Source organism: Carassius auratus, chromosome 26 (assembly GCF_003368295.1).
Source record: "Carassius auratus strain Wakin chromosome 26, ASM336829v1, whole genome shotgun sequence".
NCBI classification, from domain to species: domain Eukaryota; kingdom Metazoa; phylum Chordata; class Actinopteri; order Cypriniformes; family Cyprinidae; genus Carassius; species Carassius auratus.
The window spans coordinates 15,449,107-15,475,820 of NC_039268.1; the positions used below are offsets into that span (position 1 = coordinate 15,449,107).

The 26,714-nt window shown below is 37.7% G+C and overlaps 1 protein-coding gene across 3 annotated transcripts; it reads right to left on the reverse strand.

Annotated features, from left to right (window-relative positions):
- Positions 1-668: 668 nt before the first annotated feature.
- Positions 669-26,075, reverse strand: coro2aa (coronin 2Aa). Of its 3 annotated transcripts, none has more exons than XM_026204422.1 (12): positions 25,982-26,075; positions 15,326-15,526; positions 13,162-13,278; positions 12,357-12,506; positions 11,342-11,521; positions 10,817-10,933; positions 3,802-3,906; positions 3,601-3,697; positions 3,126-3,238; positions 2,892-2,982; positions 2,243-2,529; positions 669-2,140 (listed from the first exon to the last, which is right to left on the reverse strand). In XM_026204422.1, exons 2-12 carry the CDS (start codon positions 15,524-15,526, stop codon positions 2,009-2,011), a joined length of 1,590 nt encoding a protein of 529 aa, XP_026060207.1. In that variant the 5' UTR covers positions 25,982-26,075; the 3' UTR covers positions 669-2,008. The 3 variants fall into 3 exon arrangements, with proteins under 3 accessions (XP_026060207.1, XP_026060204.1, XP_026060205.1); XM_026204419.1 differs by lacking the exon at positions 25,982-26,075 and adding an exon at positions 25,354-25,937; XM_026204420.1 differs by lacking the exon at positions 25,982-26,075 and adding an exon at positions 17,846-18,105.
- Positions 26,076-26,714: the final 639 nt, after the last annotated feature.

The window sequence follows — 26,714 nt, forward strand, 5'->3', positions numbered from 1 at the left end:
GCATGAATATCTCCCAAACTGCCTGGAAATGGATATCAGTCACAATTTATTATAAATATGAGTGGCAAGTGGAAAAAAAGGCAGATACAATCCAGTGAAATTCCTGCAATTTGTGAAAAAAGAATGGTAGAGGCATCTGAGGGCCACATATTGCTCATTCATGGAAACTTTTTGTATATGAAGCACAATTGAAAAAAAACATATCCAGGCTTAAATCTGGATTCTTTCGATTATACTTGACCAATCTTAAATTAAATTCTGAATATATATCTGAGTTAATAAAAAGTGGCCCATTCAAGATTAAACTAGAAGGCAGCAGCCAAATGCTCTTTCATGTAATAAAATTGTTTTGTCGGTTCTTATAAAGATCATTGATCTGAAACATTACTTTTACATTTTATAATTTTTAATCATTGTATGTTTTTCTGTGACAACAGCATTTATTATTATCAGCAATGTATTCACAGTACGTTAACTGTTTTCCTAATGTTGTTCAGTTGCTTTGGCGCAATCTTTTTTGTTTAAAGCGCTATATTGATAAAGGTGACTTGACTTGACTTAATGTTATATATTTTGATAAAAAAAAAAAAAAAAATATATATATATATATATATATATATAAATATTAAATGTTGAAATTAACAAAGATGAATAAATAATGTCTTGTTCATTGTTAGTTTATATATTAATATAGTTCATATACGAGTGTAGTTGTGGTAATCATTTATTTGAATGCCTTATTGAGTCTCCAAAAGCCTCTTTATTTTGCTATTTTATCTGCTTTTATCCCAAATTATTGTATTCATTTTAGTTTAGGATTTAAAAAGAAAAGACCGCAATCAAGGTTGTTTGGACAACATTTAGTATATATCTTGAAATATTTCAGCTCTTATTCGATTATATATTCTGATGTGTGCATATACAGATCCATATATAAACAGAACATTATTCAAATAATTTGTAAAAAGTATGGCTTGTTCAAATTTGTGAAAAGCTTTTTTCTTTTTTTGTGTGTGAAAATTTTGAGTTAAACACGGTAAACCAAAAAAATGAGGTGGTACTTTCATGCATTTTGACCAGTTTGGCAGTTCATAGTAAGCACGTTGCACTCAGTAGATGGTCCATAATGCTTGAAGGAATGACTGAACCTAAACCCGATTTTCCTCAGATATTGTGTGAACCCCAGCCAGTTCCCACAACGCTACCACTTCAGTGCATGCTGGGATTTGGTAAACTCTTTTATAAGCATTTGAACACACAGAAAACTAAATATCTTAAACATAATATTACAATGCACATTTTCAAATGTTCTTAAAATTTCCATTTGCATAATTATCAAACTTTTATCCCACATTGCTCATCCATTTGCACAGAGATTTAAATAGAAAATAATCTGAAAAAAAAAAAATTCATTACAATTCTATACAAGCCAAATCTCAAATAACCCAATTTATAAAACAAAACACACATATGTTCATTTAGGCCATTTTTAAAATAGTAAAAAAAAAAAAAAAATGTTGATCACAAGCTAAAAAACAACAAACATTTGCATAGTGCTAAAGTCTAATAAAAATCTCAGAGAAGGTTGTACAGTATATATGTGCACAAAACGTGCATACAAGGAATGACTTTCCATAAAGAGACACTAGAAATGTGAATGTAGCCCATGTGTTTCCTTAAGGTGTGGTCACATTAGTGAAATTTTCGTGGGCAAAAAGGTCTACTGTCCATTGTCACAAGTGTAGCGATGCATGAAGCTCCTTTCAATCCAAGCAACTTGCTTTTGGTCAGTGGCTCAAATTTGTGTGACTAACTTGAACACAAACTCTGAGGGCAACTGTTTTGCCATCAAATGAAACTCCCGATCACAAGGATTCCTCTAGAAATGACTAACCTTCTGTACATGTGACCGCACCTTTACAGCATAATTCATGAGGCAGAACATATGTTATGAATGAATGTTAGTGAAGCAGACAAGGCTTTTGACACTGGGCTGTATTACTTTCTTTTAAAGATTGGCTTGTGAGTTTCTCACATTTTTGATCTCCAATTCCAACTGTTTTATCCGCACATCCTTCTGGTTAAGCTGCTCCTTCAGCCTTCGGATCTCTTCCTGCTGCTTGTAAAACATTTGTCGTAGCTATATGCAGAAACAGATACATAAATGCACATTAGAGGGAAGTATGAACACTTTTTTGTGCTAAGGGGGATACCTGTTCATTGCTAAGCTATATTAGCATACCTCATTCTCTGTTTTTGGTGGCGAGCAGTGTGTGGAATCTAGTTGTCCGTTGCTGACGTAGGTTGTAGAGCTGCTCTTTTCATTTGTGGATGGGAAAAGCGAGGTAGGAGGGGATAGTTTACGTGTGTTCCCTTCTTTGGCATCCAGCCGTTCCTGAATCAGGGGTGATAGTCCTGGCCGACTACAAGAATGCTGTGCCTCCATCGAGCCTATTGGGTCTTTTTCTGAGCCCGGGTCCACATATGACTCCAGTTTACTTCCAGGCCTCAGAGACATCATCACAGGACCTGCAGAGCAAGTGTTTTATTATTTCTGTGAAATTTGCAATAATGCACACAGTAAGCAAACAACCATTTAAAAAAAAATCACTAAGGATGCATTCAGCTGATTTAAAAGTGACAATAAAATATTGTCACGAATAAATGTTCTTTGGAACTTCCTATTTTTCAAAGAATCCTGATTTATCATTGTTTCCACAAAAATATTAGGGAGATATCAAATATGAAATATTAGATTAGTATACATTTCAAAATATTACTTTTCTGTTTTTATTTTGACCCATTAAATGAAGCCTTGGTGAGCATTAGAGACCCAAAACACACAACTAGTAAATAAATATTAAAATCTTTTATTTTTATTAGACTCTAACCTTTGTCAAGACCAGCGATCCACTCATCTGCTGTCACAGAAGGCTTGTTCCCAGCTGTCATGGGGTAAATGTCCTCTTGATAGGACTCTGACTACAGAACAGAACACGATAACATCTGTGAGGCTGCTAGGGATCCTCATCAACAGGGATAGCATAGTAAAGTGAGAACTAGCTATACTTTTTGTCATATTTCTTTCTATTTGAATGCGTGTGTGAACAGAATTGTGTATATACCCTTCGTGGAACAATCATGGATAGAGGTTCTATGAGACTTTTGATTGTCACTAGCTTGTAGAATCTGAAGATTTCACAGGAACACACATCAAGACCTCTCTTTGGCATGACACCTGGAAGAGAATGCAAAGAAATGTTCTGATTGAAGCAATACCAAATAACACACTACAGATAAAATTGCAGTCAAGTATTTTAAATGAGCTTAATTATGTCATAATAAAGATGAAGCTGAACATTCTCTATTGAACAATTACAATTAGTATAAATATCTCTGTGTGTCTTCTCCTGAAGGTAAAATATAGTACAGTACTTCTCTGACATCTAAAGTATTTAAACCTTTTACTTACCAATCCTGATAAGTGAAAACAAGATGCTGATTTGTGCAAAGGAACATTGTAATTGAGTAATAGATTTAGGATGTTGTTATAATTGTTTTTGTGTGTGTATACATGTAAACTATACAAAGAGTACTCACCCATTCCCTTCTGTGGTAGAAGAGACCGGTATTCAGTCAAATAGTGCACATATGGCTTCTCTGGGCTGATTTCATAATATCTGATATTTCCGTCACCCTAAAAATTAAGGGAGGATTGTGTTATCCATTAATAACCTGTATCATCAATACAGCAGTAACAAACTATTTGCTGATCTGGTAGTTTAGGTTATATGTACTCACTTTTCCAGCTATGTAAAGCATGTGTGTGTCAGGGTCATAAAACGGGAAGAGAACACCAGAGGAGCCGTCCAAGTCCTCGGAATAACACGGCTGAGAGAGGTCCTCCTGGAGAACACGCACGCACATGTGATTTTGGCACTTAATATGTCTAATACTGTTAGATTACAATTTTATGTTATTATTATTTTTTAAGCAAAACCACCAAAAATATCAATGTAAAGTTATTACTACCCTGGATCAGTATTTAACTCATCTCAGAAAGATAGATGAGTTGCATTGTAATGGTCAGTAAAATAACTGCTATGTCATGATTGTAACAATAGGGGGAAATCTAAAGTGATGATGAATGTTGTCAGAACAGAGCTTATATATAGAGGACAGGTCCATTCCAAACAGTCAGACATTAGCTTAGGGCAAAAATGCCATCAAAAGTGACAAAAATGTCACATATTTCGATGTGAACAAAGATAACTCAAAAGTGACAGTTAAAACATTGTTACAAAACGTTTCTTAAAATGTCAAATAAATGCTGTGCTTTTAAACATTTTGTTAATAAAAATATTCTAGACTGATAAGAAAAATCTTACTGGAGCCAAACTTCTGAATGGTAATGTATAATTATTTAAAGGTGCAATAGGGGATTGTCTTCGGAAACATTTTTTGTTATTCTGGGTGAAAGTCTCTTCACAGTCCTATAGTAATCATTAGGTTAAGTGGTATAAATGTTTTTATCTGTATTTTTATATTCTGTGGAAGGCGTAGGACCAAGAAATGTACGTCCAATTAAAACGCTGTGTCCGAGCGTTTTAAATGGCTTTCCTACCTGCCTGTCAACATATGTATCTGCATACCTCTGCGCATCCTGCTCGCGCAGACAGGATACATCATCAGCGCGTTCACGCACGCTGTGCAGACAGAGCCAGAATGGCAGACAAACATCAACAACCCGTTCTTCCTTACTGATATTGTAGTACTTTTTGAGTTTTCTCACTGGTGAATGACATGATGTAGCCCAGCGGTTCCCAATTCCAGTCCTTGCGCACATATTTTGCATGTCGTGTTTAGGAAACACATGCATTCATATATTTAAGAAAACTATGTTCCTTTTCAGGAACTCGAGCTGTGTCGAAGCGCTTTGGGGAACGTCACTGACGAGACCGACTCTGAATATCGTGTACAATCTGTCCAACGGAAGGGTGTGTCTGTCCCTTAGCCATTAAAAGATCGCTAAAACAGCTCAATATGCCTAAAGTCAAAGCAAAGACCAAACATATAAAGGGTGATTTCAAGCCACGTTATAGATTGTGTGTTCCTCCCTGCCCTCGCTACATTACGAGTGGGCATACACACAATCTGTGCGTGGCTTGCCTGGGAACTCTCGAGGGGGCCGACTGTCCGCATTGTGAGCGATTGCCAATGCGGAAGCTTCGATCCCGGAGGGCTCTCTTCGAGGAGGGAGCCTTTACCAGCATTCCTCGCAGTGCTGGCCCCGAGGCATAACGGCTGCTGCACTCGTGGGGTTCGCAGGTGGATCTGTCTGAGGGAATGGAGACGGGCCAGTCCTTATCTCCTTCCTCATCTGCCAGATCAGGTGCCCAAACCCTGGGTTCGGAAGCACACTCGTCGGTTTCTTCCCCCCAGGGTGAGGGATGAGCTCTTCACCTCTGAAGACCGTGACTGTTGCTGGGGATTCGCCACCCCTGTCGCCCCAGTATGAGGAGCTTCTGGAGGTGGTTACACGGGCAGTAGATAAATTAAAAATCGAATGGCCTGCCGAAAAACATACTGAGCCACAGAAAAGCAAGCTAGATGAACGCTTTCTGCAGCCGAGGCAACCACCTCCTCGTCGGAGCCTTCCGTTTTTTCCCGATCTTCATGACGAGTTATCGAGATCGTGGAATCATCCATATTCGACCCGCCTCTTTGGCCCCGATTCACTATACTATGGCAACGTGATGGGGCTGGGAGAGCGGGGTTATAGAGCGATGCCACAGGTCGAACAGACGCTCGCGGGCTATCTGTCGCCTGGCTCGGCATCGTCTCTAAAGGCTCCGACATTGCCCACTAAGCCGCTTCGTGTTACATCATCGCTAGTGGGCAAAGGTTATGTGGCAGCAGGTCAGGCTGGGGCTTGCCTTCATACTATGGCAGTCCTACAAGCTTATCAGGCCAACCTGATGGGAGATATCGATGAGGGAGAAGGGAATAAGTCTGAGGATATTGAAGAACTTAGAAATACCGCTGATCTCTCCCTCCGCGCCACTAAAGAGACCGCTCACGCAATTGGGCGGTCTATGGCAGCCTTAGTGGCTGCGGAGAGGCATTTGTGGCTAACCCTGTCAGAGATAAAAGAAAGAGACAGGGTCTGCCTCCTGGACGCCCCGCTTCAAGCCTTGGGCCTGTTTGGCGACACAGTCAACACTGTCGTCGACAGGTTCTATGAGGCACGCAAACAGGCGGCGGCGTTCCAGAATCTCCTCCCTCATCGCTCTCGTGGTGCATCTGGGCAGGAGATGACCACGCCACATACCTACGGCACCTCATACCGGGAAGTTCAAAAACAGAGTGTCACCGCTCGTGTTCCCCCACGATGGGACCGAGGGCCTCAGCGACGCTCTGAGTCGGGGACTTCCAAAGCTAAAAAGCCTGATTTAAGAACAGTTATCGAGGCCCGGAAGTCCTTGATGAAAAGATCCTGACGTCCAGAGGGTAGCCCCTACTGGGGTAGAGCACGGTTCACCTCATTATACGGTGCCCGCCTCACCTCAGTGCCCTCAGGAGGTCGGTCTGCCAACCCTGCCAGAGTTTCAGGACGCCGGGGCCTCCAGCGAGTGCTACTCGCCGCCTCTTCGGGGGCCTCTTACACCAGAGGTCAGTCTCGAGAGACTGATTCCCTTAGTAGATTATTTAGCAGCGTTGAAACTACTGCAAATGTATCTCATTGGGTCCTGCGTACAATAGAAAAAGGCTATTGCATTCAGTTCGGTCATCCACCACCGAAGTTTAACGGGGTTACACCGACTGTGGTCGGCCCCCGGCAGGCTCTGGTTATGGAACAAGAAGTGAATACCCTATTAAGGAAGGAGCCCATCGAGGTGGTCCCTCCTCTAGACAGGCAATCCGGATTTTACAGCTGGTATTTCATAGTTCCAAAGAAGGATGGGGGGTTGCGTCCGATCTTAGACTTACGTCACCTGAACCGCTCAGTTATGTCACTGAAGTTCAAAATGCTCACTGTCAAGCAGGTTGTAGCTCAAATCAGATCCGAGGACTGGTTTGTCACAATAGATCTCAAAGACGCATACTTCCACATTTCCATTCTTCCACAACACAGGAAGTTTCTGAGGTTCGCTTTCGGGGGCAAAGCTTATCAATATCGAGTACTTCCCTTCGGCCTTGAACTCTCACCCCGCACATTCACGAAATGTGTAGATGCGGTTCTGGTATCCCTCCGTATGCAGGGCATCCGCATTCTAAATTATATTGACGATTGGTTGATCCTAGCTCAATCAGAGCAGATGGCGGTTTGACATCGAGGTGTTGTTCTCGCACACATGGGGGAGCTGGGTTTGAGACTAAATGCCAAGAAGAGTGTACTTTCTCCAGTTCAGAGAACCACCTATCTAGGCGTAGTGTGGAATTCGACCACGATGCAGGCACGTCTGTCTCCTGCTCGGATCGAGTCGATCCTCACATCAGTCGAGAGAGTAAAAGAAGGCCAGTCACTCACTGTCAAACAATTCCAGAGATTGTTAGGGCTGATGGCAGCTGCGTCCAACGTGATACCTTTTGGCCTGCTGCACATGAGATCCCTACAGTGGTGGCTCAAGTCCAAGGGCTTTTCCCTGAGGGGAAATCGTGGCGATGCCTTCGTGCCTTAGACATGTGGAAGAAACCTTGGTTCTTGAATCAGGGCCCGGTGCTGGGAGCTCTTCGTCACCGTGTAACGCTAGCGACAGATGCGTCCCTCACCGATAGGGGTGCGGTCATAAGTGGCCACCCTGCCCGCGGTCTGTGGAGTTGTTGCCAACTGACATGGCACATCAATTGCCTAGAGATGCTAGCAGTCTATCGAGCATTTAAATATTTCCTCCCAGACCTGAGAGGTCACCATGTGTTGGTGCGCACCGACAACACATCAGTGGTCTCTTATATCAATCACCGGGGGGTCTGCGTTCACACCCCTTGTACAAGCTGGCACACCAGATCCTTCTCTGGTCCCAGGGCAAACTCCTCTCGATCAGAGCAGTGCATATTCCTGGGAGATTGCATGTGGGAGCAAACATACTGTCGAGGAAGGGGCCGAGGCCCGGGGAATGGATGCTTCACCCCGAGGTGGTGAAGCAGATATGGAGAGTGTTTGGCAAAGCCCAGGTGGACCTCTTTTCGACTCAGGAGACATCGCAATGTCCCCTCTGGTTCTCTCTAGTTCATCCAGCTCCTCTGGGACTGGACGCTATGGTAGATACCTGGCCGAGGCTTCGTCTGTACGCATTTCCCCCTATCGCTCTGCTCCCGGGAGTTCTGGCGAGAGTACGCCAGGACGGGGTCCGTCTGTTGTTAGTAGCCCCGTTCTGGCCGGGCCGAAAATGGTTCTCAGATCTAGTCTCCCTCCTCGACGGCTCTCCGTGGGAGATACCGATCAGGACAGACCTACTCTCACAGGCGCAGAGTACGATAATTCACCCTCGCCCGAATGTGTTCAAGCTGTGGGTGTGGCCCCTGAGGGGGCACAACTGTTAGCAGCTGGTCTCTCAACCGAGGTTGTTGAGACCCTCCTCCAATCCAGAGCTCCCTCTACGAGGAAACTGTATGCCCTGAAGTGGAAACTCTTCACTTCATGGTGCAGAGATCGCCACATTGACCCTGTTAACTGCCCAGTTGGTACAGTTCTGGAGTTTTTACAAGCTAGTCTCTCTGTGGGGTTATCCCACTCCACCTTAAAGGTGTACGTGGCGGCCATAGCTGCTTTCCATGTCCCTTTCAATGATCAGTCAGTGGGTAGACACCCCCTAGTTACACGTTTCCTCCTCGGTGCGCTGAGGCTACAACCTCCAGTACGGTCCCGTGTTCCCCCCTGGGATTTGGTTGTGGTTCTAGAGGCTCTTTGTAAAGCTCCATTCGAGCCAATACAAGATATCTCAGATAGACATCTGACACTTAAAACTGCCCTGCTACTAGTCGAGGCTATCAACGTCTCCTATGAGTCCTCTGGTCTTCCCCCTCCTTTGGGGGCCAAGGCTCACTCTACTCGGGGTATGGCGGCCTCCAAGGCCTTCTCAGCAGGTGTGTCCCTCTTGGACATCTGCAACGCTGCGGGGTGGTCCACGCCCTCTACATTTGTCAGATTCTACGATCTTGATATGCGAGCCACTCCGGGCTCTTCTGTTTTCTCGCCTTAGCTGTGCTCTCCGGATACACACTAGGCAGGGATTTGGTAGTCTAGCAGCGTGGGCACATCGTTCCCCAAAGTGCTTCGATGTAGCTCGAGTTCCTGAAAAGGAACTCCTCAAGGTTACGTATGTAACCCTAGTTCCTTGAAGGAACGAGACGCTGCGTCGCAGAGCCATACTCCCGGCACCCCTGCCGGCGCTTGCTTCTCTACTTGAAGCTGAAGTCAGCTGCACGGCACATGCTTTTATAGCTTCCTGGTCGCTACGTCACCCCGCTCGGTGACGTCACGCCCTTCCATTGGACAGATTGCACACGATATTCAGAGTCGGTCTCATCAGGGACGTTCCCCAAAGTGCTTCGATGCAGCGTCTCATTCCTTCAAGGAACTAGGGTTACATACATAACCTTGAGGCGTTATGTTTATATATTTAAATATATAAATATATTTATAGATAATATGAATATAAATATATACAGTACAGAACAAAAGTTTGGACACACCTTCTCATTCAAATAGTTTTCTTTATTTTCATGACTATGAAAATTGTACAATCACACTGAAGGCATCAAGGGCTATTTGACCAAGAAGGAGAGTGGGGAGAGCGGGGTGCTGCGCCAGATGATCTGGCCTCCACACTCTACAGTCACCGGACCTGAACCCAATCGAGATGGTTTAGGGGTGAGCTGGACCGCAGACTGAAGGCAAATAGGCCAACAAGTGCTAAGCATCTCTGGTAACTCCTTCAAGACTGTTGGAAGACCATTTCAGGTGACTACCTCTTGAAGCTCATCAAGAGAATGCCAAGAGTGTGCAAAGCAGTAATCAAAGCAAAAGGTGGCTACTTTGAAGAACATACAATATGACATATTTTCAGTTTTTTCACATTTTTTGTTATGTATATAATTCCACATGTGTTAATTCATAGTTTTGATGCCTTCAGTGTGAATCTACAATTTTGATAGTCATGAAAATAAAGAGAACTCTTTGAATGAGAAGCTTTGTCCAAACTTTTGGTCTGTACTGTATATGTAAATATATATATGTAGTGTCCCTGTAGCTCAATTGGTAGAGCATTACACTATCAAGTGTAAGGTTGGGGGTTCGATTCCCCGGGAACACATGATAGGTAAAAAATTGATAGCCTGAATACACTGTAGGTTGCTTTGGATAAAAGTGTCTCCTAAATGCATAAATTTAATTTGAAATGTAATTTTATTTAAATGTTTTCTAAATATATACTTTGTGTGTGTGTGGGTGTGTTTATATATATACATAATAAATATACACAGTACACACACATATATTATGTACACAAAATGGATACGATTAATCATTGCCCAGCACTAGTTTTTAATTTAAAATATTGTTTGCAAATGGTTCAAAATGATTACTTCCCTACTAGAATTAGACCTACTATTTCCTTTACCATTTTATTATTTTATACTTTATTCCATTATTGGATAATGGTTCCCTGATGTTCAAGACATGGTTACAGTCCTGTTTTATAGGCAGTCTAGCCATAGTTGCTCAGATCACAAATTTATTAATAATTAATAAATAAAAAATTAGCTTTTCACAAAAAAAGCAAAATAATGAAGCCTATTTTTGAGAATCACCTACCTGATCCCAGAGTGCAATCTGACGATGGTTCCAGCGTGAATTGCCCGTAGAGAGGAGCATTTTCAGGTTTCCAAGAAATAGCACTTTACTGGCTTTGTGTGATTTGCAGTTGGTCTCCTGAAAACACACATTACACTTAAGTGAGATTTAAAAGTAAATGCACATTCTCTTTGATAAAAAAATATACTGTACTTGTTGAAGAAAAAAAATCTATCAACCATGTCTTATAAAATGACTTTAATCAAGTTTCTATAAGTCTTGATTATCTGAGTCACATGAAGAGACACTACAGTGTGAATGGAAGATCTCTGGGTAAAGATTTTAAGGTGTTAGTTTTGGATGTGTGGTGTCAGAGGGGCACATTTCTGTGCAAATACACATATGATATTCTGTGTAAGTCCCAGTTCATAATTTAAATTAAGTGTGGACTAATTACTGGGATAAAGTTGTGTGATGATAAAAATATGACCCTCAAAAACATACGCATGACAGACAGAGAAGAACATGAAGCTTAATGCAACACACCTGTAAAAGTGTGCCAGTACGTGGGTCAATCACTCTGATCTTCTTGTCCTTACAAGAGGTGGCGAGTCTGCTGCCGTCTGTGTTAAAAGACATGGAAAGAACCACGTCTGAGTGCACACTGATGGAACGCAGAGGGTTCTTGATCACCTGTTCAGGAACATCGAGCTTCCACACCATAACCTACACATCAACACACAAACAAGCACACTTAAGGTAAATTAATTTACTTTTACTGGCATCTAATGCATGTACACTATACCATACAAAAGTCAGTAAGTGTTTTTTTTTTAATTGTTACAAAATTTCTATTCATCAAATAATTCTGTACAAATCTGTACAAAAGTTTTCACAAAAAATAAAGCAGCACAACTGTTTTCAATATTAATATAATAAATATATAGTTTTTTTTTAATTAGAGTGTTTTTGGAATGCTGCTTGTCTAACTAATTGCTGTATGTATAATCAATTATTTAAGAGATCCCCCAGCAATATTAATAAGGTCACTGCAGATTTTTGGGTCTCTTTCAGGTTGTAAATTAAATATACCAAAACTGCAGGTTTACAATTGTAACTTGTAACTTTTAATTAAATATTAACACCAATGGTATATAAAGACTATTAAACCCTAAAGACTATTATTTACCCACAAATATAGTGTTATTTTGCCTGGTTTTGTTTGGTTTATGTTTTTTTTTTATTTATGCCTTAACCTCTGATGGAGAGTTGCACTTATTAAACAATGAAATTTTATTCTTAAAAAAAAAAAAAAAACATTTAAGTAATAATTTAACCATTATCCTTAAAAAAATATTTAAGTATTTTACTTGTTTTGCTAACATACTGAAACAATACAACTATTTCGACTCTGGCCACTGCAACAAAAGTTTAGGATTTAGGATTATTAAAGGTGATGTGTGCTAAGAGCTTATTATCACTGTGAATATTTTAAATGTCTACCTGGGGACCATTTCTCAGAAATCTTGTCTGCCTTCATTCCATGAGAAAGGATGTTTACCTGATAGTCATAGCCAGTACTGAAAATGATGTTGTTAGCAGTGGGATGCCATTCAATAAGTCCGACACGTCGTGAATGACCCTGCAGCTCCTTCCGAGCCAGTGTCATGTTCTTCAAAACACCATGTTCAGGGATATCCCAGATCTTTACCTGAACAACAAACATGGGCACAAATGATCAACTGTAGATACTTGTGAAAACACTGTTAAAATGTATCAAGAACTTCTGTCTGAAATCAGCTACTGATCTGAAGGTAGAAAGTGGGATATGTACGATATGAGATAATCAGATCCATTTTAGTCAGTAAAATGTGAATATTTTTGGCATGAGTGTATGCACACTATATGTTCACAATATTTAACTGAACAGAGATGACATCACTGAATTCAATGATGACCCTTACGAAAGGAAAATATATTTACCAATATATTTCTTAAAATATATTGTGATATATTGATATATATTATTTTCCCTTTTTATTTTCTAATATATTATATATTTGAATACATTTAATAATATATTGATGATACATATATTATATAATATATTGCAAAATCATTGCCGCTTTCAATATATTTAAATATATTGGAAAAAATAAATATATAAAAGAATATATGCCTAATATATTACATGATATTTTCCAATATATGGCAATATATTCTTGTTTCATAAGGGGAACTGCCCTTAACTTTCATTTTGCATTATTGACACACTGTGTTCCTAATGAATGTTGTTCAGTTGCTTTGACGCAATGTATTTTGTATAAAGCGCTATATAAATAAAGGTGACTTGACTTGACACTTACTGTGGTGTCCTCTGAACAAGATGCTATGCAGAAGTCATTAAAGGGATTCCATTTGATGTCAAGTACATTGCCTCTGTGACCAGAAACCTTCGGATGATGAGGGTCAACCTTGCCGGTCTGGGAAGACACACAGATAATTACACACTGATATTTGTGTAAATATAGAGAAGACAACCATGGGGTCAAGGTTTGAAGTATATTTAGCATGGCCTAGTTAGTCTGTGCTGATAAAATTATCTACAACATAAAAAGCTGTAACCAGCGATTATCTTAAATGGAATAAGTAATGTTAAATCATATATTTAACCTAAATAAAAACAGGTAATTATTTAGGTTAATATTATTTTCATTGTTACAAAAAAAATGCTATAAAAATTTTATAAAATGTACAGTTTAAAAAATTAGGAGACGGTTAGATTTGCAAAAGAAGTTAATACTGGAAAAGACATAATGTTATAATGTTACACAATACTTCTATTTCATATAAAAGCTATTTAAACTTTATAATTATCAAAGAATCCACAATAATATAAGCAGTTCAGCATCAATACTAAGAATAAACGTTGCTTAAGAAATTAATCAACTATTAGAATGATTTCGGAAGGATCATGTGACACTAAAGTATATACTATATATAAAACATTGTTTATGTTTTGCCTGTTTTAAAAAATAAATCTCACAAAATTTGTATTAAAACAAATGACAAGATTGTTGAGGACACTTATATTCAATTATACCTTCTACATTCAGATTTCTCAATTTACTTTTTATACAGATATTTAGATATTTTACAGATCAGACTGTTTGTAGTGTAGTACGGAAAACTAGATCTAAGTCATTGCAAGTCTGACCAAGACTCATAGCATAGAAATGTGTTTACAAAAGACACAAGTCTCAACAAGGAGAACATCCTTTAGTAGCCAAAAAACAATTACGTAACACATATGACTCAGTTAACAGGTGACGAAACTTGACTTTATCATTTTTTTATATCTAAACTGTGGGCATTGGTTCTGGGTAAAGGCACTGAAATGTTGAAATGTTGAAACATGCATTAACTTGAATTGTGTGGTTAGACCATTGTATTTTATATGTTGTTACAAAAGCATATTTAATTGTGCACTTAAGTAAACAATAATATAACACTACTTTTTAAGACAGCATTTTTTTATTGGGGGAAAGGAGAAAAGACAGACAATACAGAAAGATGCCTCAAGGCTTTCATGTAACCTGTGCCATTCTTGAGACATGAGGTAATACCTGACTGAACATGAGAGACCAACAGACCAATAAAAGCACACAGAGAGCTAAAGTGTGTCAGAACAGAAGAGTGTGTGTGACAAAAAGAAAAGGTCGAGAAGCTATTTTTGTATGTTAGGCTATAAAATAATAGAAGCTCATAAATATGCAGATTAAAAGGTTTTAATTTACCCTAAAGAAAAGTGATACATAAAATACTATAGTATAGTATATAGTAACTTAAGTAGCTCACCAAGTTGTCCTTTAACCTAAATGTAAAAAAACTGGGTACAACTTCTGAGTTTTGGTTCATATAGACCTACCTTTGTTTCCATCCAGTTTACCAAAAATGTACACTGTGAAAACACTAATGACTTACCTAAAACAAGAAAACTTCTATTGTAGCTTGTTAGAGAATGAAAAATTGAAACAACATACTTATTCTGACCTGTACATATTAAAATATATAAAAGAATAAGTGAGCATACTATTTTTTTTTTAAATGACTAAAACAGTATTGCTGACAAATGGCCAAAAATTAATAGTATAGTATTTGAGGGAAAATTAATTAGTCTTTTAAAATGCCATAAACTGATTCTTGTGGTAAATATGCCTGACAAGATAGTTTCACTGAATGACATCTTAGTGTCTGTTTTCTGTAAATCATGGTAAAAATGTATGATTTTTTTTTTTCTTTTTAACTTTAATTCAACAGGATACTTTCTAATCTACTGAAAAACAACAATACATCACAATATCATGACACTAGAGAAATATTCAAAAAAATGTCAAGAAGAAATAAATAGTTAACCTGTGTTTTAATCAGTCTTAAAATTTAATGTGGGTATAAATGATGCAAACACAACAGCATTTACAGCCCATATATTATCAGTGCTAGTCACGGATATGAGTGCGTTTCACTTACGTGATTGATGGACAGTACCAGGAAGGCCCCACCCCCTGCACATTCAGTGATGACGGCGATAAAGCGAGGGTTGACGGTGCAGAGGTGATTGTCATGAACACTCCGGGTGATGGGGACACCATCATAGCAGTTCTCTTTTGTGGCCGGCTTTCCAAACACATGGCGATACTTGGAACTACGGTACTGAGGACGCCATGTCATCTAGATTGAAACAGAAGATGGATACACATTTGACATTACTGCTGATGCCAAAATGCCACAGGTTAAACAAAAAGACATAAACAGGCCTACGGGGGGAGAGAAAACCTTGCATCACAAATTTTTAACCTGAAAAAAACTTATTCATAAGTGGCTCCCATGAGGGCTGAAAGTTCTGTGTAGAAAGAGTATTTTTCCTGGGTAACTCTAACATTCAGTGAAGATCATGAAATCAGCTTATAGAATGCTGAAGATCTTACAGAACACTAACATAAACGTTAATTGGCCTGCAACAACTGATCAGTAAAGATTAAGGACACAATCTGAGAATGGAGACCATACTAAGTTCTAATCAATGCCATGTTTTTTCCTTATTATTATGATTTCATTTATTACTTTTCCAAAGGATCTTAATAGAGTTAACTGGAAGTGAATGTCCATGACGCAAATATAGCAGCCTCCAGGTCAGAGTGAAATATGCAATTGCGTGCATCAAAAAACTGCAATAATATTGACTAAAATTACTCTATTTAATAAAGCTGTTGTTTTTAGTTTTAGTTTTAGCCTTATATGTCCACATCTGTCTAAAGAAGGACACTGGGCTAAATGTATTAATGTATTTTTTTCAGTAAATACAGGGGAAAAAAACGAATATTGCGAAAGATGATTATAATTCAAAATAACCATTTCCTAGTTTAATATATTTTAGACCTTTAATATTCTTGTGATGGCAAAGTAGAATTTTCATCATTGTCACATGAGTCATGATCCTTCAGAAATAATTTTTAAATACTTGGTACTCAAGAAAGTTTTGCTTGCTTAATACTTTTGTGTGGTTCATTTTTTCAGGATTTTTTGATGAACAAAAAGTTCAAATTAATTGAGAAAAAAACATACATCTACAGATTAATTAATTATCATTAGACTTGTACATAATCTTAACTTGGCACAAATTCACAGAGAGCTACACAGATTTCCACAGAATTCTAACTACACATATCCATCTGATACGTGTTTGATTATAACATTTTATTGCTATTTTTTGATGATACTCTCAGCTGCCCCGTAAAGATTTCCACGTGGGCATAATAAGTTTCACCTTCTGCAGGAAACAAACAACAACAAAAAACCTCACTAGCCAACTTTCTAACAATTTCACAAACAAAATGCCTGTCAGAAACATCTGCAACAACCCTGATGACTTTGTAGATAAATGCCTTGTGAAAACAGCATGACTGATTTTGATGGAAAGATAAAGTTAACAGGTACTAGATAGACAAGCAAGATAAAACTGCCAAAAGTCTGGTGTTTCCACGACTGGATTTACATATCCGAGTTGTGTGCAATTTAATTCTGAGTGTGGAGATTCAAATCTGGAGAACATGGTGACTAAAACAGACGGTTTATATGCCTGACTGGAACTGCAACTATATGCAACTAAAAATGTTCAGCTGATTTCATAGTATACCGAAGTACACACACACAAAAAAAACAAAACAATTGCACATATATTTAAACACACCTGTGATTAACATACTAATCTTCCCTTAAATGCAATGCATCGTGGACCAGAAAACAGTCTTAGGCAATACAGGCCGAGCATGGAAAAACACGTACTGTAATTCATTAGAAATTTTTTACCATAAATCCATACTAAAATATATTGAAATTAAGTAAGGAACATGAAACACTGCAACGCTGTCAAGCATATGAGGAAATCCTTCTGTGGCAGGATTTGTATATGTTTGAGTTGTTCAGCTTTCAAAGCCTGGTGTAATAATTAACGAAGTGATGGATTATCTAGTGTGGGTGTGGTGGTAGGTAACAATAGATATAAAAATCATGGCAATACCACAACCTTCTTATTAATGTTTGAAGCATAATCAATAAAGTAACTTAAACATTAAGAGTAGATGCCATCCAGACACAATGTGGAACATGACATTTAAATCCATCTTTCTAGACGAAATGTTTACAATTATTTATTTTTTTCTGTTGTTTGTGGCTTGTTTGTAGCAGCTCCTGTTGTTTACTGCATTAACATAACCAAAAAAAGTTTAAGCCTCGACATGCAGATAATAATAGTAACAGTATCAGTACCATATGTAGTACCATTCTCCAAATTCCTTGTATGTGTGAACATACCTGGCAATAAAGCTCATTCTGATTCTGATAACTATAATTATAGTACGCATTGTAATATCTCTCCAAACTCCATCTGCCCTGAAATGGACTAACATAGTTTTTAAAGATCTCAATGGTTCATTCGAGTGAGAATGCAATCCATCTGTAACATCAAGATGAATTGTGTAAACTACTCACCCTGTCTGTGCCGAGAACACGAAGACCTGAGAGAACAGAGGTGAAGATGGAGAAACAAAACTAGAGAAAATCTGCCTATATGCCACTTCCACAGGCAGAGTTATTCCATTTAAGATCTCTTTTAAAACATCACAGACAAAGAAAAGATGACAATAAAGGAAGAAAATCCTAAAGACGGCTAGAAAACTGGTGTTAAACCTCAGTAAATGTGGACAGAACGCCAGCAGCATGTCCAGTGTTTGTGAGCGAAGCAGGTAAGAGATCATGTGTGCACACTCCCTAAATGGGTGGCGCCTCACAGCAGAAAGCACAGGAGATGGTAGGTGTGAGAAAGGAAAGATAGGAAAAAATCCCCTCAGTGATTTCCTGTACATTCATCACTAGGGCTAGGATGTTAAAATGTCTTTATACTTCTATATTCAATATATGTATTGACAGTTGTGTATTTTATTTGAACTCACAAATGCATCAATATAACAATCTTCTAATAAACAGCCAAAGGTATCAATATTTTCACTGAAACAAGTCACACAAAGATCATGCATACAAACTACTCAATCAGAATATGAATCAATTCAGTGAACAGACCGTTAGATTTTATTCACAAGAACGAATCTCACAAACAATTATGGCATTTTAACTGCTTTAATATAAAGCGATTAAAACATTTGAGGCAAGGAAAGATTAAAACCACTGCAATATTTACAATTTTGCTTGATTCTGTGAGGTTTTAAATAATTATTTATTCCATGGAGTTGTGGTGAGACAACTTCTTTTCATTTGCCTTTCTATTTTTGTTCAAGGACCTATATTTAGTTTCTCTATTCTTCTGGATGTGCGTGCTTTTGTTCATTTTCTCTCCCCAAAGAATATATTGTGAATTTTTGACATCACCCATTCTCATGGCATTCAAATCTGAATCTGTCTGCTGAGCCGAAGAAAAGGCTGTTTTTCTGTTTTACTGTACAACAAGGAAAGCTCAGGTCATTACCAAGTGTTATCTGAGAACAGCAAGAGGCTTGATAGAAATATGATTATGCTATGTAAATAAGCAGGGTAAAACAAATACACAGGAAATGAGGACTGGAGTCGTAAAAGGGGTAGAGTTACTGGATGCAACTCAATATGAGAAGCGTAAACACACACAGGGACGGAGTCCAGTCCAAAGGTAAGGTAAGGTTTAGTCTAAAAAGAGCAGACGGAAGTAGGAGAAGTATCATCTCTATCAGATGACTTCAAGTTTTACCTGGAAGGCGAGTTAGTAACTGAACACCTGCAAAGCGCAGGAGGATAGGAATCAATGACTTGCTGCAGGCGAACGTCAATCACAAAAAAAAACTAAAAAAAATTAAAAGACAGAACCATTAGCGATGAGGTCAGGATGTGTTATCTAAGCAATTAGAGAGCAGCTTGACACAGCTTTCTGGAGGCCTCCAGAGCTGACTAATGTGCAGAGATTACAGACATTATGCTAACAGCCAGCTACAACAGAGGAAAAGCTCTATGGGTCCAGATCTTTCAGTGTGGAAAGGTGCTTGATCTTGAATGAGGAGATCTGCATTTTGACAATACACCGCCTGGTTTCAGTTTCTGGGCCATTGAGGCCTCAGTAAATCCTGACCGTGAGGATGGGGCACTGGCATTAGTATTGTCTTGAAGTATCCAAGTCACTGACTGTTATGTTAATTGCCCCCCAATCTTGAGAAAGACTGTGTTTTGATATGATAAATCTCAGCGATGGGCTCTAGGAGGGTCTGGTTGAGTTTGTTTATCCTGTCTCAACTCTTCACTCTTGCAGAGAAGGTGAAGTAGGTGAAGTTTGATCTGGAAGGAGGACATAAGTGCATGTCCTGAATAAGTAATGATAAAAACGAACAACTTTATTGCTTTATTGCACCTACGCAAGATCATGAAACTGAGTCCGTAACAGTATCTGTTAACTGACACCCCTTAAGTCCAAAAATAAGCCAGTGACATGATAGCGGTTGTAGATAGCAATAAAAGCTTGATCATGTCTACAGATTTCAACACAAAATGTTACAATAAAATCTTGTTCTTATCTGTAAGTGTAGTAAAAAAAAATATATATTTTTTTCTAAATAAACAACCAAGGCTCAATGAAATTCAAGGCGTTTCTGCACAACGAAATTTCTTCTCGCATGTTTCAAAACATTGACAAAGTGAAATGCCAGTCAGTTGCACAAAAAGAGCATTTAGTTTTATCAGGAAAAAAGGATCTGGCAATGTTATATTACACTGGTTGTTGTACGTATTGTGGCAGTTCCGAAATGAAATGTTCTGTAAGCGGTGCTTAAAGGTTAACACTCTTTGAAATAAAAAAAATAATGTACTAACACTAAACCCTAACCTAAACATAACTGAAAAGAAAACATGAGATTAAAAAGTAGTTTCTGAAGCAACCATGTTAAAACCTAAATTTAAATTTCTCTCTCTCTCTCTCTCTCTCTCTCGCTCTCGCTCTCTCTCTCTTGCTGCTTCTGGACCCGGGCTGGCTGTGGCATACTGGTCCCATGTATGGTTTTGATTAGCTGTGGGTGGGTGCGATGTGGGGCCGGGGTCCTTGGGCTTTCGCCCTCCAGTTTGTACTTTTTAACCTGGCTGGACCAGCACTTGCCTCGCTGTTTTAATGCATCACATGTTAGATGATGTGCACACACAGTCATTTGGACCATAAAGCAAGCCAAAAAACAAAACAAAGAAAAGAAAAAAGAAAAGAAAAAAAAACACACATAGGGTAAGTGTGGTGTGGACATGGCAGCTTGGGCTTTGTGCTGGGCTGCTCCATGTTACACGCCATACTTTTTTAAATGTATTACACACTAGTTGACAAACATATCATGAGGATTACAATGAAAGCAGACATATTTATATATATATATATATATATAAAAAAACAAAAAAAAACACACTAGACAGAGTAAGCGTGGCATGTCTGGGACGGCTGGGAATGAGTGTGGATTTGGTGACCCTGGGCCCCGAAGCACCTCACCTTGATAACCCCTTGCAACTACACCCTGGCGGGGGTCTATCATATGCCATGGCCACGAGGGATGTCAGAGGCAGCTTTACAATACCTTATCATTAATAGTTGTATCAATATTATTATTATTATTATTATTGCAACTACTACTTAGCATTACTTTCAATGGCTGCGTCAATATTATTATTATTATTTTTATTATTATTATTACTACTACTACTATTTTATTTGTCCTTTTCCTGATCCTTTAACCTCCCCCTCATTCTGGAAGAAATATTTGTTGATATATGTTCATCATTACTACGACTGATAGTACTATTATTACCATTTGTCTATTCTTATTGATTGGATTTATCATCATCATCATTATTATTATTATTATTATTATTATTGTTATGATTAGTACTATTGCTATTGTTATGTGTGTATATATGTATGCGTGTATATAAATCTTTTTTTTTTTTCTTTTTTTTTTTTTGGTTAAGTCTGTTGTACTTCCCTACAGCCCCCTTTATTCATATATTTCTACTCCCTCACCCAGTTACACTAACACACACGCACACACACACACACACACACACACACACACACACACACACACACACACACACACACATATCGTACTGATATGTATGTTATGTTGGTCTCTGAATTTGTTTTCTGCATTTTGTAAATATTGTAATAGTCTGTTTGCATAAATAAAAAAATAAATAAATTTACAGGTTAGAACACATTTTGCACATGCCTACCCCATACATTCTGTCTTACATATACATTATTAATTTAGCAGATACTTTGACCCAAAGTGACTTACAATTTGTGAATACATCAAGCGATTCATCTTAAAGAGGCAAACAGACACAGGAAGTGCTCGTCATACCAAGTTTCAAGCATTGTTCAAATAAGTACAAGCTAGACAGAGAAAGGATAGGGGTTGTAAAAATCATTCCACCAGCCAGGAACGGTAAACTGTTTGCTCCATGCGATTTACTTAGCAAATATTTAAAACTTTTCATTTGGGACTGCTATAAGGTGATCTACTTTTGGGTTTGGTGAAATCTTTAAGGTGAGCAACAGTTTGTCAACGTATGTGTTGAGTAAGGAAAAATGCAAATATATAACCAATGTACTAAAGCTGAAGGACATGACTCATTTGCACTGCTCTTTTTTTTCTTCAAAAAGTGGGACTGTTTAATTTGACTTTCAAAGCTTACATTTGAATTTCCCTTTTAAGAGAGAAAATCCAGCTACTGAGGCTCACCAATCTGCTAGTCCTGAAAGAGAAACTTTTGGATATAAATATCTCCAATTTGTCCCTGAGAAACAAAACAGTCTATGATTATGTATTCAGCTATATCAAGAATAGTAGTTGCTTGTTAAGTCAAAATTGTGCAACATCACTTGAAGCTCACAAAGTGAATCACAGGATATAATAATGTTTGCAGTATGGGTGGAAAGTACATATGTGTCACATGGCTTCACTCTGCTAGCAGACACAGTATTGATTCGTATAATATAGCTAATATGTTAATAAGGAACTATGGCTTCCTCGAAAACTCAGTGATCAGTATTTTTAGTTCATAAATTAAGTGTGCTACATTTGTGCAACAACTGCTGTTTATCAAATTTATGTTAACATGATCAACATAACAAAATAGTAACTTCTCCCCTAAACAGACGATGAAAGGGAAACGTCTGATGTATTAGTGTGTATCATAATAGACATTGGACACTAAATACATCCACATAAAATTTGTTTATATACATCATGAATGTCTATTAATTTGTTCACCTGCCTAAATGAAGGAAAATGTACATCCTAATATTGCAAACAATAAAGCCATCTGCTCATCTAAACACTACGACATTTAGAAGAGTTTATGAAACCTGAAACTAAATCAATATGTTTATTGACTAATACAAAGCAGGGATGTGCTGCACACACAAACTATATAATGACTAAAGCATTACAGAGGGATGTGAAGTCAGGAAGATTCCATGCCACTCAATAACCCATTTAAGAAGAGAGGAGGCTGGGAAAGGCTGCTTGATGGCTTTTAGAGTGGGTACAGTAACTTTAATGTGACGCTAAAAATACAACAAACTGCTTTGTTTGGTAGATTATGGATGTATCTCTCTCTCTCTACACACACACACACACACACGCACACGCACACACACATATGTATATACTGTAGGGATATCGAATAAGCAACATTGTTCAGTATGAAATATGAAACAACATTTATGTATGTATAAGAGTTGTTTCATATTTAGCAATGTTGCTTATTTGTTAAGAGTTGTTTGTAAGCTCCCAGCATGCATAGCAGCATGATTGTTTTGCTGTTTGCTGACTTGATTTATGTTGCTGTTATTGTCACCATTGTAAGTTATTAGTTTTGTATGGGTTATGAGCTCTTTTTTTAATGATGTTTGTTGATTGTTATTGAGGTTTCTGTGCTAATTTTTGAGGACCATGTGTCTATATTTTATTACTGCACATAGTACCATTACTCAGAGGTCAAGATCATAGTTCAAATGAACTGTGTATAAGAATGAAATATTTCTAAGGCTTATAAGAAGATTTGAGGCATAGCTAATTTATTATTTGCTCAGCAAGAACTATGTACTTGTTCTGACATTAACTTTTTAGATGAACGAGACATTTTTATTTATTGCATGCTCAGATTAAATTTGGTCAAAGAAAGTAGTATTGCGGTATTACGATTACGTCAAGAGAACCTAACATTATTGTCGAGAATACGTAGACTTGTTTCTTTGCCCAACAGCTCAACAACTGAGTGATGGACTGCTATTCTAAAAAAGAAAAAAAAAACAACAACCTTGAATCAATATATGGGTGTGCATTTCCATCCACAGATGTCCACCTTCACCAAAAGCAAGACGAAATGAAAGAAAGTCCCTGTGGATTCCATGTCAGGTCAAGACAGAGCGAATGTCATCTGTTAGATTTGATTCAGTTTTTTTATCTCCAATACCAAATCAGCATTTTAGAATGATTTCTGAATGATCAGAAAGAAGTATTTTTAATTTGTAATAATATTTCACAATATTACAGTTTTTACTGTATTTTTGATCAAACAAATGTATCTTGGTGAACTTTTTCAAAACCATAGAGACAAAATCATGTATCGTTTATCCTCCTCAACTGACTGTTCGGCAATAATCTGCTAGTCCATTAACTGACCACCTCAACTCTAGTTCTTGTATTTGCTAAATTAATAATAATAATAAAGAAATAAATAAAAAAGCCTATGCTGAGAATATTCACTGAACTATTGCAAATGTACAGACAAAGTATCATTAAAAAGTAAGAATGGAGGAGCCAGAGTCATATATGTATAGGTAAAGACCCAGACTAAAGCAGCACTCATGGCTCATGGACGTGTCTGAACACGACCAAACCTTTCTTTGACATGTTTCACCCTCAGGACTTTGACACCTGGCAACCCTTCTGAACTGTCTTTCTTTACCTGGCCTCCCCTGAGTGTCTGTCTGTCTCAATCAGCAATACAACCAGGCCATTTCCTCCATTTAATAATAAAGAATGATCATATTCAAGATGATTCAACTAAACATTAGTGCTCTGACAGACGTGTTTTATGATAATGATTATTTGTATTAGTATTTTTAAAGAGTAGGCTTAAAATTAGAATACATGTCCAGGTTGCTTGTTTGATAAAAAATATAATTTGTATTCAGATTATCACAACTGTGGTTGTGGTTATAATGGGTTACAAATGGAAAATGGACACTCAACTGGATAGTTCATCCAAAAATGAAAACGATGACTGAATTTTCATTTTAACGTGAACTAGGACTATCGTTCTAATTGATGTGATATATCTGTCAATGTTACAAAAATAAATAAATAAAAACTTTTATCCTTCATTTTAAAGAAAAACATTGAAAACATTTTCGCTACAGAAATGCATCTAATGTAAGCGTCAGTTCAGCTCTGGAAGGGATAGTGAAAAGGTCTAAAAAAAAATAAACACAATAAAACAAATATCACTTTAAAATAAGTTTTTATGGGTTGACATTAGATAACTAGCCTATTAGTTAACATGTACTAACAATAAAAATAGCCTACCTCTAAGGCTTTTATTAATTTTAATTAACTAATCAGGCTCATGATGTTACAGATGTATTGCTAATTGTTAGTTATGTCAGTGCATTAAAACTAATGGGATCTTATTGCAATGTTACCAAAATTAACACAGTAGACTATATAAGATGAGATAGGTTACAAGAAAACAATCTGGAATATCAAAGAAAGCCTTCTTCAATCAATTGGTAGAATTATCTAATGTACACTTATTTGGCAATTTATCAAATTATATTCTAAGGTCTCCAAAAGTCGCTCTATCACCTTCAAAAATAGCCTCTAATAGTAATAATAAATTACATAAAAAACACAGTTTGGAACACAGTATGGAAAACTACAGCTAAGTGTAGGCCTATATATAATTATGGGTTTTCTTACCTTTGTGATGGTCATGCAGTATGAAGAGAACTGAGAATAACCCAAGGCTACTAGATCCGCGTCTTTTTAAACACTCACTCGCAGAAGTGTGTCAGAGAGAGAGAGAGAGAGAGAGAGAGACAGAGAGAGAGAGAAGGGGAGAGATTATAGGATGATGCCGCAGTGTTTGAGGTGAGGTGTGAGCATCAGCTGGCATCTGTTAGTGTTCATTATGGGACGCAAACTTGTCTTCCTAAAGGGGCGCTTGGGCGCTCAGAAAGACAAACGCACAATTGAGTTTCATTCAAATCCCAAAACACTGTTCTTTTAATTCGATACATATATACACTATAATGTGTAATCGTTTAAATGTATTAATTCAGAGAACTGTTATCCGGGAAACAAATATAAATATTATAACATAATCTCTATAAAATCATTAAATAAAAGTCTTAGTCAGTAATCACAAAACTACTATGATTGGTCCAAGCTTCTACAGCGAAGTGAAAAGTAACATATACCACGTGACACGGCGGTGTGCATGTTATACGAGCATTTGTCTGGACAATAATTGCGAATGATTAAGAGCATTCTCGACAAACATTAATACTAATTTTGTTTAAATATATGGTTAAGAGTCAAAACAAACCTTCGTTTTTGTGATAATTAGACCTGTCCAATAAGAAAGTACTTGCACGCACTAAGACCCGCCCATGTTCATTCTGTGTATTCCGTTCACCGTCCGTCCCGTCTTTCGAGGTCTATGGGTGTGAGTCGGCGCTGCGGTGGAGCAAAGGGTGGGGAGATGATGAGAGATGATATAACCCATAGCCCATAACCTGTGTTTGAGAACACTGTCCCCTCCCCCAGTCCCACAGTAAACAATCAGAGGGTCACATATGAACGAAAAACATGCAAATAAATAAATTAAGTATATGTGCGTGATACACAATAAATTATAAATCCGGTCGGACTTTTTTTTTTAGTTACATCGGCAATCAAGATCATGCCTAAATACGATTTATATCGTATTTACGTTTTTTTTTTATCGATTTTTTTGTAATAGCTTATTAATATTTGTAATACTGTATTTATTATTTCTAAACGTATTTATTTATTCGTTTTTTTTAACAGTATGATGATGGGGTATTCAGTGTTCTTTTTTTGATTAATCACAGAATACATAGTTTAATCTGAGGATTTGGCTGGTCAGAGTGGTCCCGGTAGGCCCTGCTGGTAAATATCAGAAATACACCAGTTTGTTTAAATCTTTCTTGACTGGTAGCTGTTCAAAGATGCAAATTCTTATTCTATAGCTTAATGTTTATATTTCAAATAAATGCTGTTCTTTAAATGACAGAATTACTCTATAGTACAGCGTA

What these genes read in the sequence shown, in the direction of transcription:
- coro2aa (XM_026204419.1), bottom strand. An exon ending in AGATTGCACTCTGGGATCAG is followed by an intron (nt 3,907 to 10,816) that starts GTAGGTGATTCT and finishes CGTGTTCTCCAG; the next exon opens with GAGGACCTCTCTCAGCCGTG. An exon ending in CACCAAAAACAGAGAATGAG is followed by an intron (nt 2,141 to 2,242) that starts GTATGCTAATAT and finishes TTCTGCATATAG; the next exon opens with CTACGACAAATGTTTTACAA.